The 15090-nt window shown below is 35.6% G+C and overlaps 1 protein-coding gene across 1 annotated transcript in view; it reads right to left on the reverse strand.

Moving 5' to 3' along the window:
• Positions 1 to 1194: 1194 nt before the first annotated feature.
• Positions 1195 to 15090, reverse strand: part of LOC127102719 (uncharacterized) — a 99899-nt gene continuing 86003 nt past the window's right edge. Inside the window, exons 2-5 of the mRNA XM_051040063.1 lie at positions 6574 to 6633; positions 4066 to 4122; positions 1432 to 1655; positions 1195 to 1252 (exon numbers count right to left, since the gene is read on the reverse strand). Of these exons, the coding sequence (XP_050896020.1) occupies positions 1195 to 1252; positions 1432 to 1655; positions 4066 to 4122; positions 6574 to 6588 (354 nt within the window). The 5' untranslated portion in view covers positions 6589 to 6633. The remainder of the gene's footprint in view (positions 1253 to 1431; positions 1656 to 4065; positions 4123 to 6573; positions 6634 to 15090) is intronic.

Below are 15090 nucleotides of genomic sequence, written 5' to 3' on the forward strand. Positions count from 1 at the left end.
AAAACTATCGTGTAACAAACTAAATTCAAAATTGCTGATGAAGAAAAAAAATATAAAAAATAAAAACTAATCAAAAAAACTTGAACATAAAACAACCATAATCTATAAAAAAAATGATATTGTCGAGAGAAACAAAGATAACCCGAGTAATAGTTTGTTGAAAAGTTTCTCTAGTTTATAATTTTTATTTTTTATATTTGAAGTTTGATTTTAGCTCTAACTTATAATTTTTATTTTTTATATTTGAAGGTTAATTTTACCGAGGATTAAATAAAAAGTAAATATTTATAATTATTATTTCGGTTTAACGATTTGAAATTTTTTAAAAATTAAAATTAAGAATTGAACCAAACCACTTTTATTTTTATTTGATTTAGTTCGATTTTTAAAACAAACAAAAAACAATCAATTTTTTTATTTCTTTTAATTTGAATTATCGATTTTTTTATCCACTCCAAATATTGTAGATGGAATTATCGATTAAATTTAAACTTTTAACTAATTTTAACTTTTAACTATCAAAACATAGAACCATATATGTTTCCCTCTTATTTAAAGGATAATACTAATTTGTGTCCGAAACACAAATTAAAAAATTCATTTATAAAAATTTATATTAAAAAAATTAATTAAAAACTTTAATTACATATTTAACTTGTGCCAAGAGGATAGGATACTAATTAACGTTACCCTCGTTTAAAAGCAACGTGCTCCTTATAATAAGGTTTGTAACGAAGAATAGTATTGTTGGCGGGGTAGAAAAATGTCTTGTGAAATTTTCTAAATAAAACAGTAGCCCAATGGAATAAAAGTTTCCGGCTTAAATCTTTGGGTAATGCTAACTTGTACCCCAAGAGCACATGTTAAGAAATTCAAAAATAGAAAATTTGTATTGAAAAAATAAATAAAATTATTAAATATAAAATTCTAATAAATTCAATATCCAATTATCAAAAATTTATTTCTATATTCATCTCATAACTTATGCCCTTGGGGCACAAGTTATCATTACCCTAAATCTTTTTATACCAGAGTCATCACCATCGATGTCTTTCTCTTTTCGGAATCAACACCAACAATGTCATGGCACTCAATGGAATTCGGAGATTGAGACAAACTTTGGTCTTGACTTCTTCCCCTTAAATCTACTCTCATTGTCCATCTTCAATTCAACAAACTTAGTGATTGTCATATTCAAACAAGATCAATTTGTTTCTCATAAGCTTCAACAAATGTAACCAATACATGAATCCTTAAGACACAAATCTATAGCAACAGGTATAAGATATGTAAAAACAAAAAGCTATTAAGACACAAATCTAAAAACTTATAAGTCATTCAAAACAAAGAAAACAGTGCATCTACAAATTTACAACTTGACCTGAATCGCGAGAGCCTTAAATATAACACAATGCGATAGTTATTTAAAACCTTTCATCATCTAATAGTTCTTCCTCGGTTACATATTCATCATAGCCCAGATTCTGATCTCCTTCCAATTCATCATCCGAACCCTCTGTTCTTCCCATTAAACCCATTCCCTCAACCTTTCCATTCGCAACAACATTCCAAGGAAGCCACAAATCAGCATTCTTCCCCAAATCCCTATCCCAATAATCTCCAACAACAACAGTCTTCAAATTCGCTTCCCTAACCTTCCTCAACATTTCCGCAAATTCCCGATCATCCGAAACCAAAACCAACCAACCAACCTCTCCACTCATCATCTCCCTCTCCAACCACAAATCCGCCGCATTCCCCTTCTCACCAACCTTCACAACTTTAACGAAAACCCATGTGCGCCGCAACTCCGAACCCAAACCAAATCCAACCCTAGGCGCAACAATATTTCCCGCAGCTTCATTATAAGTATGGATTCTCCGAACGAACCAGACCTTCGACCAGCTCAACTTAATGGATTTCAATTTTTCCCTTAACTTCTTACGTTGTACAGATGAACTCTCTTGAAATGAATTTTGAGATCGAAAATTGATTTACATTCGTGACCGCAGACACGGCAGGGAATCGAATTAGGGTTAGGGTTTTGGTTGGTATTCCATTGAGGGAGATTGAAAAAGGAGTGTCGTTTTGTGTAAGCGGAGATTGAAATGACGTCGCCGAAGCGTTCGGCGAGGGTTTTGAGAGAGAGTGCGGCGTCGTATGGAGGTCCACGTGGAGGTTTGTTGTCGAGGTCCCAGAGGATTATAACCTTTTTGTTAGGGACGTGTTTGGGGATTGGTGTATTGATTTTGATGGAGGATTGGAAATGGGGTTTTTAGCAGAGTTTGTGATTATTTGGGAAAAGAAGTGAAGAAGTTAAGTTGACAGAGTTTGCGCTGTGGAAAAATAGAGAATGCATGCTTCTCTTCGTATCAACGAAGAAGAGTCGCTTTTTTTTTAATGCGATAGGAGTTTTTTTTTTTGTTACGGATGATAATTTGGGCTTGCTCGTGTGGATTGTGGCCCAATGGTATGGAATTTTTCTAGGGAGTGGTTATTTGCACACCGTTTTATACATACTAGTAACAAACCCGAACTTTGAATTTATATTTTAAGACCGTTAATACATAGAGAACTACAAACATACACTAATATAATCTTACAATTGTGATTCATTTATAAAAAGAAAAGTAACATAAATAAAACATATAATAGTACGTAATTATTATAAAACTCAAAAGATAACATGTCAACTTATCCAATAGTATCTCTTAAATTAAACTGTAAAACATTGAACATCATCATTGAAACAATACTAAAGTTCATAACATCTTTTTCCCTCCTACAACAGCACGAAGAAATATGTTAAATTGTATAGTATTTTTTCGAATATGCAAAATGTACTATGGAGCATAAACTAAAATATTTTGTAAAATCAAACCATTTGATTTTCATACCAATGATCAACGATATTCATTTGATATCAATCAAGTATCCTAACTAACAAAGTTTAACAACTATTTGTAGTAGTCGAATATGATGTATTCTTTTTTGTCATGTATTAAGATTTTCAAACCACTTTTGCTCCTACCTTATGCGGACACAAATTAAGAAATTCATTTATAAAAAATTTGTATTGAAAAAATTAATTAAAAATTTTAATTATATATATATATATATATATATATATATATATATATATATATATATATATATATATATATATATATATATATATATATATATATATATATATATATATATATATATATATATATATAACTTGGGCCAAGAGAATCCTGATTAGCATTACCCTTATTTAAAAGCAACATGCTCCTTATAATAAGGTTTGTAACGAAGAATAGTATTGTTAGCGGGGTAGAAAAATGTTCTGAAAATTTCTAAATAAATCAGTAGCCCAATCGAATAAAAGTTCCCGGCTTAAATCTTTTTATACCAGAGTCATCACCATCGATGTCTTTCTCTTTTCGGAATCAACACCAACAATGTTTTGGCACTCAATGGAATTCGGAGACTGAGACAAACTTTGGTCTTGACTTCTTCCCCTTAAATCTACTCTCATTGTCCATCTTCAATTCAACAAACTTAGTGATTGTCATATTCAAACAAGATCAATTTGTTTCTCATAAGCTTCAACAAATGTAACCAATACATGAACCCTTAATACACAAATCTATAGCAACATGTATAAGATATAAGATATGTAAAAAAAAACTATTAAGACACAAATCTAAAAACTTATAAGTCATTCAAAACAAAGAAAATAGTGCATCTACATATTTACAATTCGTACAGACCAAAATCGCAAGAGCTTCAAAGAGAACACATTACTGACCAAAATCGTGAGAGTTTTAAAGAGAACACGATGCAGACAATTATTTAAAACCTCTCATACAGTTCTTCCTCTGTTACATATTCACCATAGTCCAAATCCTGATCTCCTTCCAGTTCATCATCCAAACCCTCTGTTTTTCCCATTAAACCCATTCCTTCAAGCTTTCCATTCTCAACAACATTCCAAGGAAGCCACAAATCAGCATTCTTCCCCAAATCCCTATCCCAATAATCTCCAACAACAACAGTCTTCAAATTCACTTCCCTAACCTTCCTCAACATCTCCGCAAATTCCCGATCATCCGAAACCAAAACCAACCAACCAACCTTTCCACTCATCATCTCCCTCTTCAACCACAATTCCGCCGCATTCCCCTTCTCACCGACCTTCACAACTTTAACGAAAACCCTTGCGCGCCGCAACTCCGAACCCAAACCAAATCCAACCCTAGGTGCAACAACAACATTCCCCGCAGCTTCATTATAAGTATGGATTCTCCGAACGAACCAGACCTTCGACCGGCTCAACTTAATGGATTTCAATTTTTCCCTTAACTTCTTACGCTGGTACAGATGAACTCTCTTGAAATGAATTTTGAGATCGAAAATTGATTTACATTCGTGACCGCAGACACGACAGGGAATCGAATTAGGGTTAGGGTTTTGGTTGGTATTCCATTGAGGGAGATTGAAGAAGGAGTGTCGTTTTGTGTAAGCGGAGATTGAAACGACGTCGCCGAAGCGTTCGGCGAGGGTTTTGAGAGAGAGTGCGGCGTCGTATGGAGGTCCACGTGGAGGTTTGTTGTCGAGGTCCCAGAGGATTATAACCTTTTTGTTAGGGACGTGTTTAGGGATTGGTGTATTGATTTTGATGGAGGATTGGAAACGGGGTTTTGAGCGGAGTTTGTGATTATTTGGGAAAAGAAGTGAAGAAGTTAAGTTGACAGAGTTTGCGCTGTGGAAAAACAGAGAATGCATGCTTCTCTTCGTATCGACGAAGAAGAGTCGCTTGTTTTTTTAATGCGATAGGAGCTTTTTTTTTGTTACGGATGATAATTTGGGCTTGCTCGTGTGGATTGTGGCCCAATGGTATGGAATTTTTCTAGGGAGTGGTTATTTGCACACCGTTTTATACATACTAGTAACAAACCCGAACTTTGAATTTATATTTTAAGACCGTTAATACATAGAGAACTACAAACATACACTAATATAATCTTACAATTGTGATTCATTTATAAAAAGAAAAGTAACATAAATAAAACATATAATAGTACGTAATTATTATAAAACTCAAAAGATAACATGTCAACTTATCCAATAGTATCTCTTAAATTAAACTGTAAAACATTGAACATCATCATTGAAACAATACTAAAGTTCATAACATCTTTTTCCATCCTACAACAGCACGAAGAAATATGTTAAATTGTATAGTATTTTTTTGAATATGCAAAATGTACTATGAAGCATAAACTAAAATATTTTGTAAAATCAAACCATTTGATTTTCATACCAATGATCAACGATATTCATTTGATATCAATCAAGTATCCTAACTAACAAAGTTTAACAACTATTTGTAGTAGTCGAATATGATGTATTCTTTTTTGTCATGTATTAAGATTTTCAAATCACTTTTGCTCCTACCTTATGCGGACACAAATTAAGAAATTCATTTATAAAAAATTTGTAATGAAAAAATTAATTAAAATTTTTAATTATATATATATATATATATATATATATATATATATATATATATATATATATATATATATATATATATATATATATATATATATATATATATATATATATATATATATATATATATATATATATATATATATATATATATATATATATATATATATAACTTGGGCCAAGAGAATCCTGATTAGCATTACCCTTATTTAAAAGTAACATGCTCCTTATAATAAGGTTTGTAACGAAGAATAGTATTGTTAGCGGGGTAGAAAAATGTTGTGAAAATTTCTAAATAAATCCGTAGCCCAATCGAATAAAAGTTCTCGGCTTAAATCTTTTTATACCAGAGTCATCACCATCGATGTCTTTCTCTTTTCGGAATCAACACCAACAATGTTTTGGCACTCAATGGAATTTGGAGACTGAGACAAACTTTGGTCTTGACTTCTTCCCCTTAAATCTACTCTCATTGTCCATCTTCAATTCAACAAACTTAGTGATTGTCATATTCAAACAAGATCAATTTGTTTCTCATAAGCTTCAACAAATGTAACCAATACATGAACCTTTAATACACAAATCTATAACAACAGGTATAAGATATAAGATATGTAAAAAAAACTATGAAGACACAAATCTAAAAACTTATAAGTCATTCAAAACAAAGAAAATAGTGCATCTACATATTTACAATTCGTACAGACCAAAATCGCAAGAGCTTCTAAGAGAACACATTACTGACCAAAATCGTGAGAGTCTTAAAAAGAACACGATGCAGACAATTATTTAAAACCTTTCATATAGTTCTTCCTCTGTTACATATTCACCATAGTCCAAATCCTGATCTCCTTCCACTTCATCATCCGAACCCTTTGTTCTTCCCATTAAACCCATTCCCTCAAGCTTTCCATTCTCAACAACATTCCAAGGAAGCCACAAATCAGCATTCTTCCCCAAATCCCTATCCCAATAATCTCCAACAACAACAGTCTTCAAATTGACCTCCTTAACCTTCCTCAACATCTCTGCAAATTCCCGATCATCCGAAACCATAACCAACCAACCAACCTCTCCACTCATCATCTCCCTCTCCAACCACAAATCCGCCGCATTCCCCTTCTCACCGACCTTCACAACTTTAACGAAAACCCCTGTGCGCTGTAACTCCGAACCCAAACCAAATCCAACCCTAGGTGCAACAACATTCCCCGCAGCTTCATTATAAGTATGGATTCTCCGAACGAACCAGACCTTCGATCGGCTCAACTTAATGGATTTCAATTTTTCCCTTAACTTCTTACGCTGGTACAGATGAACTCTCTTGAAATGAATTTTGAGATCGAAAATTGATTTACATTCGTGACCGCAGACACGACAGGGAATCGAATTAGGGTTAGGGTTTTGGTTGGTATTCCATTGAGGGAGATTGAAGAAGGAGTGTCGTTTTGTGTAAGCGGAGATTGAAACGACGTCGCCGAAGCGTTCGGCGAGGGTTTTGAGAGAGAGTGCGGCGTCGTATGGAGGTCCACGTGGAGGTTTGTTGTCGAGGTCCCAGAGGATTATAACCTTTTTGTTAGGGACGTGTTTAGGGATTGGTGTATTGATTTTGATGGAGGATTGGAAATGGGGTTTTGAGCAGAGTTTGTGATTATTTGGGAAAAGAAGTGAAGAAGTTAAGTTGACAGAGTTTGCGTTGTGGAAAAACAGAGAATGCATGCTTCTCTTCGTATCGACAAAGAAGAATCGCTTTTTTTTTAATGCGATAGGAGCTTTTTTTTTTGTTACAGATGATAATTTGGGCTTGCTCGTGTGGATTGTGGCCCAATGGTATGGAATTTTTCTAGGGAGTGGTTATTTGCACACCGTTTTATACATACTTGTAACAAACCCGAACTTTGAATTTATATTTTAAGACCGTTAATACATAGAGAACTACAAACATACACTAATATAATCTTACAATTGTGATTCATTTATAAAAAGAAAAGTAACATAAATAAAACATATAATAGTACGTAGATATTATAAAACTCAAAAGATAACATGTCAACTTATCCAATAGTATCTCTTAAATTAAACTGTAAAACATTGAACATCATCATTGAAACAATACTAAAGTTCATAACATCTTTTTCCATCCTACAACAGCACGAAGAAATATGTTAAATTGTATAGTATTTTTTCGAATATGGAAAATGTACTATGAAGCATAAACTAAAATATTTTGTAAAATCAAACCATTTGATTTTCATACCAATGATCAACGATATTCATTTGATATCAATCAAGTATCCTAACTAACAAAGTTTAACAACTATTTGTAGTAGTCGAATATGATGTATTCTTTTTTGTCATGTATTAAGATTTTCAAACCACTTTTGCTCCTACCTTATGCGGACACAAATTAAGAAATTCATTTATAAAAATTTTGTATTGAAAAAATTAATTAAAATTTTTAATTTATATATATATATATATATATATATATATATATATATATATATATATATATATATATATATATTATATATATATATATATATATATATATATATATATATATATTTATATATATATATATATATATATACATATATATATATATATATATATATATATATATATATATATATAACTTGGGCCAAGAGAGTCCTGATTAGCATTACCCTTATTTAAAAGCAACATGCTCCTTATAATAAGGTTTGTAACGAAGAATAGTATTGTTAGCGGGGTAGAAAAATGTTGTGAAAATTTTTAAATAAATCAGTAGCCCAATCGAATAAAAGTTCCCGGCTTAAATCTTTTTATACTAGAGTCATCACCATCGATGTCTTTCTCTTTTCGGAATCAACACCAACAATGTTTTGGCACTCAATGGAATTCGAAGACTAAGACAAACTTTGGTCTTGACTTCTTCCCCTTAAATCTACTCTCATTGTCCATCTTCAATTCAACAAACTTAGTGATTGTCATATTCAAACAAGATCAATTTGTTTCTCATAAGCTTCAACAAATGTAACCAATACATGAACCCTTAATACACAAATCTATAGCAACAGGTATAAGATATAAGATATGTAAAAAAAAACTATTAAGACACAAATCTAAAAACTTATAAGTCATTCAAAACAAAGAAAATAGTGCATCTACATATTTACAATTCGTACAGACCAAAATCGCAAGAGCTTCAAAGAGAACACATTACTGACCAAAATCGTGAGAGTCTTAAAGAGAACACGATGCAGACAATTATTTAAAACCTTTCATACAGTTCTTCCTCTGTTACATATTCACTATAGTCCAAATCCTGATCTCCTTCCAGTTCATCATCCAAACCCTCTGTTTTTCCCATTAAACCCATTCCCTCAAGCTTTCCATTCTCAACAACATTCCAAGGAAGCCACAAATCAGCATTCTTCCCCAAATCCCTATCCCAATAATCTCCAACAACAACAGTCTTCAAATTCACTTCCCTAACCTTCCTCAACATATCCGCAAATTCCCGATCATCCGAAACCAAAACCAACCAACCAACCTCTCCACTCATCATCTCCCTCTTCAACCACAATTCCGCCGCATTCCCCTTCTCACCGACCTTTACAACTTTAACGAAAACCCCTGCGCGCCGCAACTCCGAACCCAAACCAAATCCAACCCTAGGTGCAACAACATTCCCCGCAGCTTCATTATAAGTATGGATTCTCCGAACGAACCAGACCTTCGTGTAACACCCCAAAATTTGCCCTCCTCATTCATGCATTCACTTTTTAGGTCATTTAGCATTTCATGCCATATTGCATCGCGTCAATCAGAATTAGCTCCAAGAAGCTCGAACATCATCCAGGACACTTTGTGGGTTCTACTTAGACGGTCAGTCAACGTAAGGAATAGACTTGAGGTACTACCAACAGGTCTAATTGGGGCCTATTCACCGTGCAAATTGCCAGACTTGAAGAAGCAAGAATCTGCTGCTGAGCTGTCATGCTCGCTAGGCGAAGGGCGCGCATTTCAGAAAAAATCAGGAAGCTTTGGGCCTCAGTTGACCTCATTCCAAGCCCATTACCCACGAAATCAGTCTATAAATACTGAAGTTTCAGTAGAGGAGTTACACTGGGAGAACCACGGGAGAAAGATCTTGAGAGGAGGAGACCTAGGAATTACTCTGCAGCAACCTTCAGGCAGCTCTGAGAAGTTCACTCCGATTCACACACTCTTTTGCCTCCGCCTCACAGAGCTTTACAAATCCAGCCACGCCGTTCGATCGATCTCTCTCATCAGGTATGCCTTTGTTCCTACTACTTTACGCCTCGAATTTGAATATTATGAATGTATGAGGTAACATCAGGTGTTGCCCACGGGTTTATGTTTGTGTATAAATATGTGTAACAATACCTCGAATGTTTTAATCATTTTCGTTTATGAGATGGATACCACAGGGTTTCGGATCATAGAGATCGAACTGTTATCAAGGAGGAATCCAAAACCCGCAGGCCTTCGCTAGCCGCTTCGCTAGGCGAGCCTGTAGCGAAGCTTCGCTAAGCCTTCGCTAGGCGAAGCAGTCGCGAACGTGACAGTATCTGCTTTTTGTTTTGTTTTGTTCTAACCTGTTTTTGTGTTGCCATGGCATTGTTTTCCCTGGATCTCATCTTGTTTGTCTAACCCTTTGTCGAGTTTTGTGAGGGCTCATATGGCTTTTGCAGAGACACTCGCGTGGTTTCCCACTTTATTTGTGGGATACCCCCTGAAGTTTTATTCTGATTATTCGTGTTGACTGATTTCCTTTGACGGTCCAGCTGGAGAGATTTCAGGGTTTCTTGCTCCTTTAACTGCTATAGCTTCGGATCTTTATCCGTGTGGTAATTTTTTCCCTTTCTCGTACTTTATCGCTTTCTTAGCTTGAAGACCTCGATAGGAGGCAATGTTTGAGCCCCTTGGTGGCATTTTACTTTGAGATACATGTTTTGTGTTTTGTATTCGTATCCCCACATGTAGCGCGGTTCCTTCGTCAAGGACTGCCTGTTTGCCCTCGAGCATCCCAAACCCTAAAACCCATAACACACGTTTACTCCTTCTACTACAGGCGAGTAAGTCTCCAAAGGTCGAGCATCCGGTAGATTGCGTAGTGACGTTGTTCGTCCAAAACCCAATCCATAACCCCGTAGTTAGCCGAACTACGGCTTGCTCTGATTCTCATTCCAGATGAGATACGTAGGCATAAGACGCGATGTCTTAGCGAGCACAATTACCCCCAACCCATAGGTCAGCCGAGCTACGAAGACTCTGATTCTCATATTCAGATGAGATACGTATGCAGTGGATGCGACATCCGCGCGAGTCATTTCTCTTAACCTTTTTAGTAAATAAACACATTAGGTAAACCCACACCCTTTAGACGAAAACCACAAAAGTGGATCCCGTAGAGTACTATGGATGCGTAGGGGTGCTAATACCTTCCCTTCGCATAACCGACTCCCGAACCCAAGATTTGGTTGCGAGACCCCGTCTTGTCCTTTCCTTTTTCAGGTTTACTTCGAGCGTTTCCTTTCCCTCCTTCGGGATGAATAACGCACGGTGGCGACTCTTCTGTCTTTTTCTTTCGTCGGTTGTTTTTTCGCGCACTATATTTTTCAGGTTGCGCCAGCTGGCGACTCTGCTGGGGACGCTAAGAAGTTGACCTCTTTCTGGTCCACCTTCCCTAAGCGAGTCCCTCCTAGCTTTTGTAGTTTGTTTGTTTATTGGGTGTTCATGCTTTTGTACAGTTATTTATTTACCTGCTTCACCTTATTGCATTGTGTACATATCATTGCTGTATCTGTTGGCTAGCTATGGCTGCTTGGTGATCTTTGTGAGATGAGTTCTATACCCGAACTCGAGTGCACTTAAGATAGGAGAATGGCATAGTCCTGTCAACTTGTGTGGAGTTATTCCTTAGCGAGTTGACTTGCAAGCCCATTCACTTGGTGGAGGTCATGTTGAGATCAATAATGTCACATAAGTAAGTTGTGGTTAGACATTACTTGTTCCAATATAGACCTAAGAAGCCAAGGACCTTAGTTTACCAAACCCATATTGGCCTATTTGTAGGACGTAGTGCAAAAGTCGTTCAAGTGTAAGATTTGATACGATTGTTACGCGATACTACACTCATAAGAGTCTCTTCTTGAGAATATTGTTGGAATACGAGTAGTCGTTCCTCTGATAATATCCGAAAGATGGGATTATGACTATGGGAACCTTTTGTAGAACATGTTTGGCAGGTTTAAACCTTAGTACACTCCTTTTGGGTGGTTCTTAACTTAAACTCCATGCTCGTGACTTGCGACAAACCCTTGATTCATGGTTGATCCGATCAGGCATCCTTAATATCAATGAAACTCGGGTGTTGATAAGGTGTAAACCATAATCCACCAAAATGGGTGGTTGATATTAAGGATAACGTGACCCATCCCATGACCTTTGTTTGGTGTGCTCTTGATTTCTCTCCAGACAGTGCAACCTGACAGATGTTCAAGCAGATACAGCAATCCTGATTGACATGCCACTGCATTGCATTCATATCATCACATCATTTGCATTCACATCACTTAACACATGTTTATCCTTTTCAAGGGGGTTTAAATCTTCTTCTTGATTCTAGTCGGGGTTTTCTTCTTACACTGTTTATCAAATGTGAGACTGGAATCAAGGGGGTAGAATACTTTTGGAATTGATAAACATGTCATTGCATTTGCATAGTCATCCGCATGTCTTGCATAACAGGTACCTGTAACACCTCAAAATTTGCCCTCCTCTCTTGGGACTAGCATTAACATATTTACATATCATTTTAGGACATTAGGCATCTCATATTGCATAGCATGTGGTTACATAGTGCAAGCTATCTTCCCAAGTCTTGATCAGGAGATGAGGAAGTTCAAAGGTGCAAGCTAGGGTTTAATGACTGATCATGGGCCATCTGAGGATTGGACTGTGAATTAGGGTTTTGTGATTCCCAAGGGTATTGGTCTCCATGTTGATTGAATTGATGCATCATCATCATCATGTTTGGATGTCATCAGAAGATTGAAGAAGATTCCTTGAGATTAGGGTTTTGACCACTGGTCAACCCTAATCAGTTGCATTGGGCCAATCAGGGCATAATCAGGAGATGAGGTTTCTGATGGTTATGAGGTTCATTTTGTGACTATATGGTGCTTATGGAGGCTAGGGTATCACCCTTGAGCCATTTCAGTTGAAGATTGGGGCTCAGTTTGATCTATGCATTGCCAGATTCATCTATCAGATGAAAAGTCAACTGTGGTCAACTGTACATGATCTGGTGGATTTGGAGGTGGAAACAAGTTAGACACACTTCATTCATGTTGGAACAAGTGTTGAATGACATTGCAAAGCTTAAAAATGAAGAAAATCAAGTCAGGACAAAAACTGCCAAAAATAGCAGGTGACTGGTAACTGAAGTTTCCAAAAATGGAAAGTTTTTGACCTCAAAAACAGAAGTCCAAGGAAGCTTCAAATGAAAAATTGTTCAACATGACAGATGTAGATCTTGTTCTCACCTTTCCAAAAAGTCCAAGAACTTGAAAATCCAATGTGTGGTTTGCAAGATATGGCTCAGTGAATTTCAGAAAAGACCCGTAATCAGGAGGCCATAACTACCACATACTTTGTCCAAATTGCAAGTTCTTTATATGCACAAACTCCATTTGACATGTACTTTGAGGGTGCATCATTGGATTTTCCCAAAAATGGCCCAGGCAAAAAGTCACTTTTCAACTGGACAGCTGAATTGGACCAGGGGCAAAATTGTCCAAATGTCAAAATATTGGGAATTTTTGAATGGGACTTTTTCCAACACCTCAGGAATGGCATTTTAAGTGTGTTTGAATATTCATTTCATGGTTAATGCACATGGTTTGAGTTTTGTCTTGAAAAATGGAAATGACAAAAATGGACATTTTGCAAATACATGGTGAGTTTGAGAAATACATGACCAATTGCAATGGGAATTGTTTCTACACTTCACATATGGTGTTTTGGACATGTTGAAACCAATTGTGAGCTGGCATGTGCTGTCATTGTGTATTGACCAATTTGCCCTCATTTGCAAAAATTACATTATCACTTAATTAAGCCAAATGATAATTAACAAGATTAGAGCTTGGATTAAGGGTGCATATAAATTCCAAATCATCTCCTAATCATAACTAACTCTCACAATTACCAAGAACAGATCTAGAAACCTCTCATTCTCTCCATTTTGCTCAAGAACACACCAATCTTCAAATCCAAATTTCTTCCTCAATCTTCAACCAAAACTTGATTTTCTTTTTGCTGTGATCTTGTTTCAACATGTACTAGGACTGTTTTCATGATTCATCATCAATCAAGCCTTGCATCGCAACTGTTCAAGAACACCTCAACAATGGCAAATTCGAATTAAGAGCAGTAGAGGTCGAAGCAATTGGAACTGGACACGTCATTCATCTTCCACAAGGCTCTAGTACAACTGTTTTGAAGAGTTGGAGCTTAAAGCCGCGATCTACGCACTGCCGTTGCCGGTATGTCGAAATTTTGAATCTCCTGTTTTGTTCGATTGATAGGTGCTTTGTGTAGTGCATTTCTTGTAGAATCCAATGGTGCTTGCGGTTTATAGAATGGTTGACTGTAGCTTAAGAAATCGCGATTTGAAATTATGAATGCAAACCCTAAGTGAGTCGATTCGAGAGATTTAGGAACTTTTAGGATGTAATAGTATGATATTCATGTTCCTCTTGAAGAGACGGTTCGAACGGATATGGCCATGTCCATTTTCGTTAACTTTTGATGTTCATCATTTTTTTCAATTTTCTGGAAATTCTGTGGTGAGAACGAAGAAGAAGAAGGTGTTTGATCCAAATTTCAGTTTAAAAATTCAAAAAAACTGTTTCCCGCCGGCGCCAAAAGATTTACAAAAATGCCATTGATGATTTTTAGTTAATTTCATTTAATTATTAGAAAATATTTAACACATTAAAAAATTCAGAAAAAATAGAAAAAAAATCAGAAAAATATGGAAAAAATTGTGTTGACTTTGTCTTTGAGTGTAGGATTTTTTTGACCTATTGGTCAAAGTTGTGCTTGGCAAATATTTTATTTGGCATAGGCTTTTCTAATGTATGTCACATTTTGATACATTTTGGCAATTTGATCATGAAATACTCATATCATAAAATAAATGGCTGAAAATTTTTGTGGTGGTTCTTGACTCATTGAGGATTATTTATATGTAAATTTCATGAATTTTTGATACCTGGTTAGAGAGCAGCAAATTCTGGAACTTAGGTGTGACAATTTGTGTCACACCTCTTGATGTCAACTTGTTGAATTTAATTGGATGACCTATGCATGTTGGAATTGGCTGAAATTTTGCTTGATGACTTGTTGATATGTTAGGATGTTGTATGAATTTTTGTAGAATTTTTCACTGCCTTTTCTAATTGATCATGATTTTTCATTTCTGGTTGTTGAAATTGCAAGCTCATGTGATACATGTTGGTAGATTGATTGGGAAATCCTCATATTGTATTGTATGGTCATGAAATTTGA

The sequence above is a fragment of the Lathyrus oleraceus genome, chromosome 7, assembly GCF_024323335.1.
Source record: "Lathyrus oleraceus cultivar Zhongwan6 chromosome 7, CAAS_Psat_ZW6_1.0, whole genome shotgun sequence".
Lineage (NCBI taxonomy): Eukaryota > Viridiplantae > Streptophyta > Magnoliopsida > Fabales > Fabaceae > Lathyrus > Lathyrus oleraceus.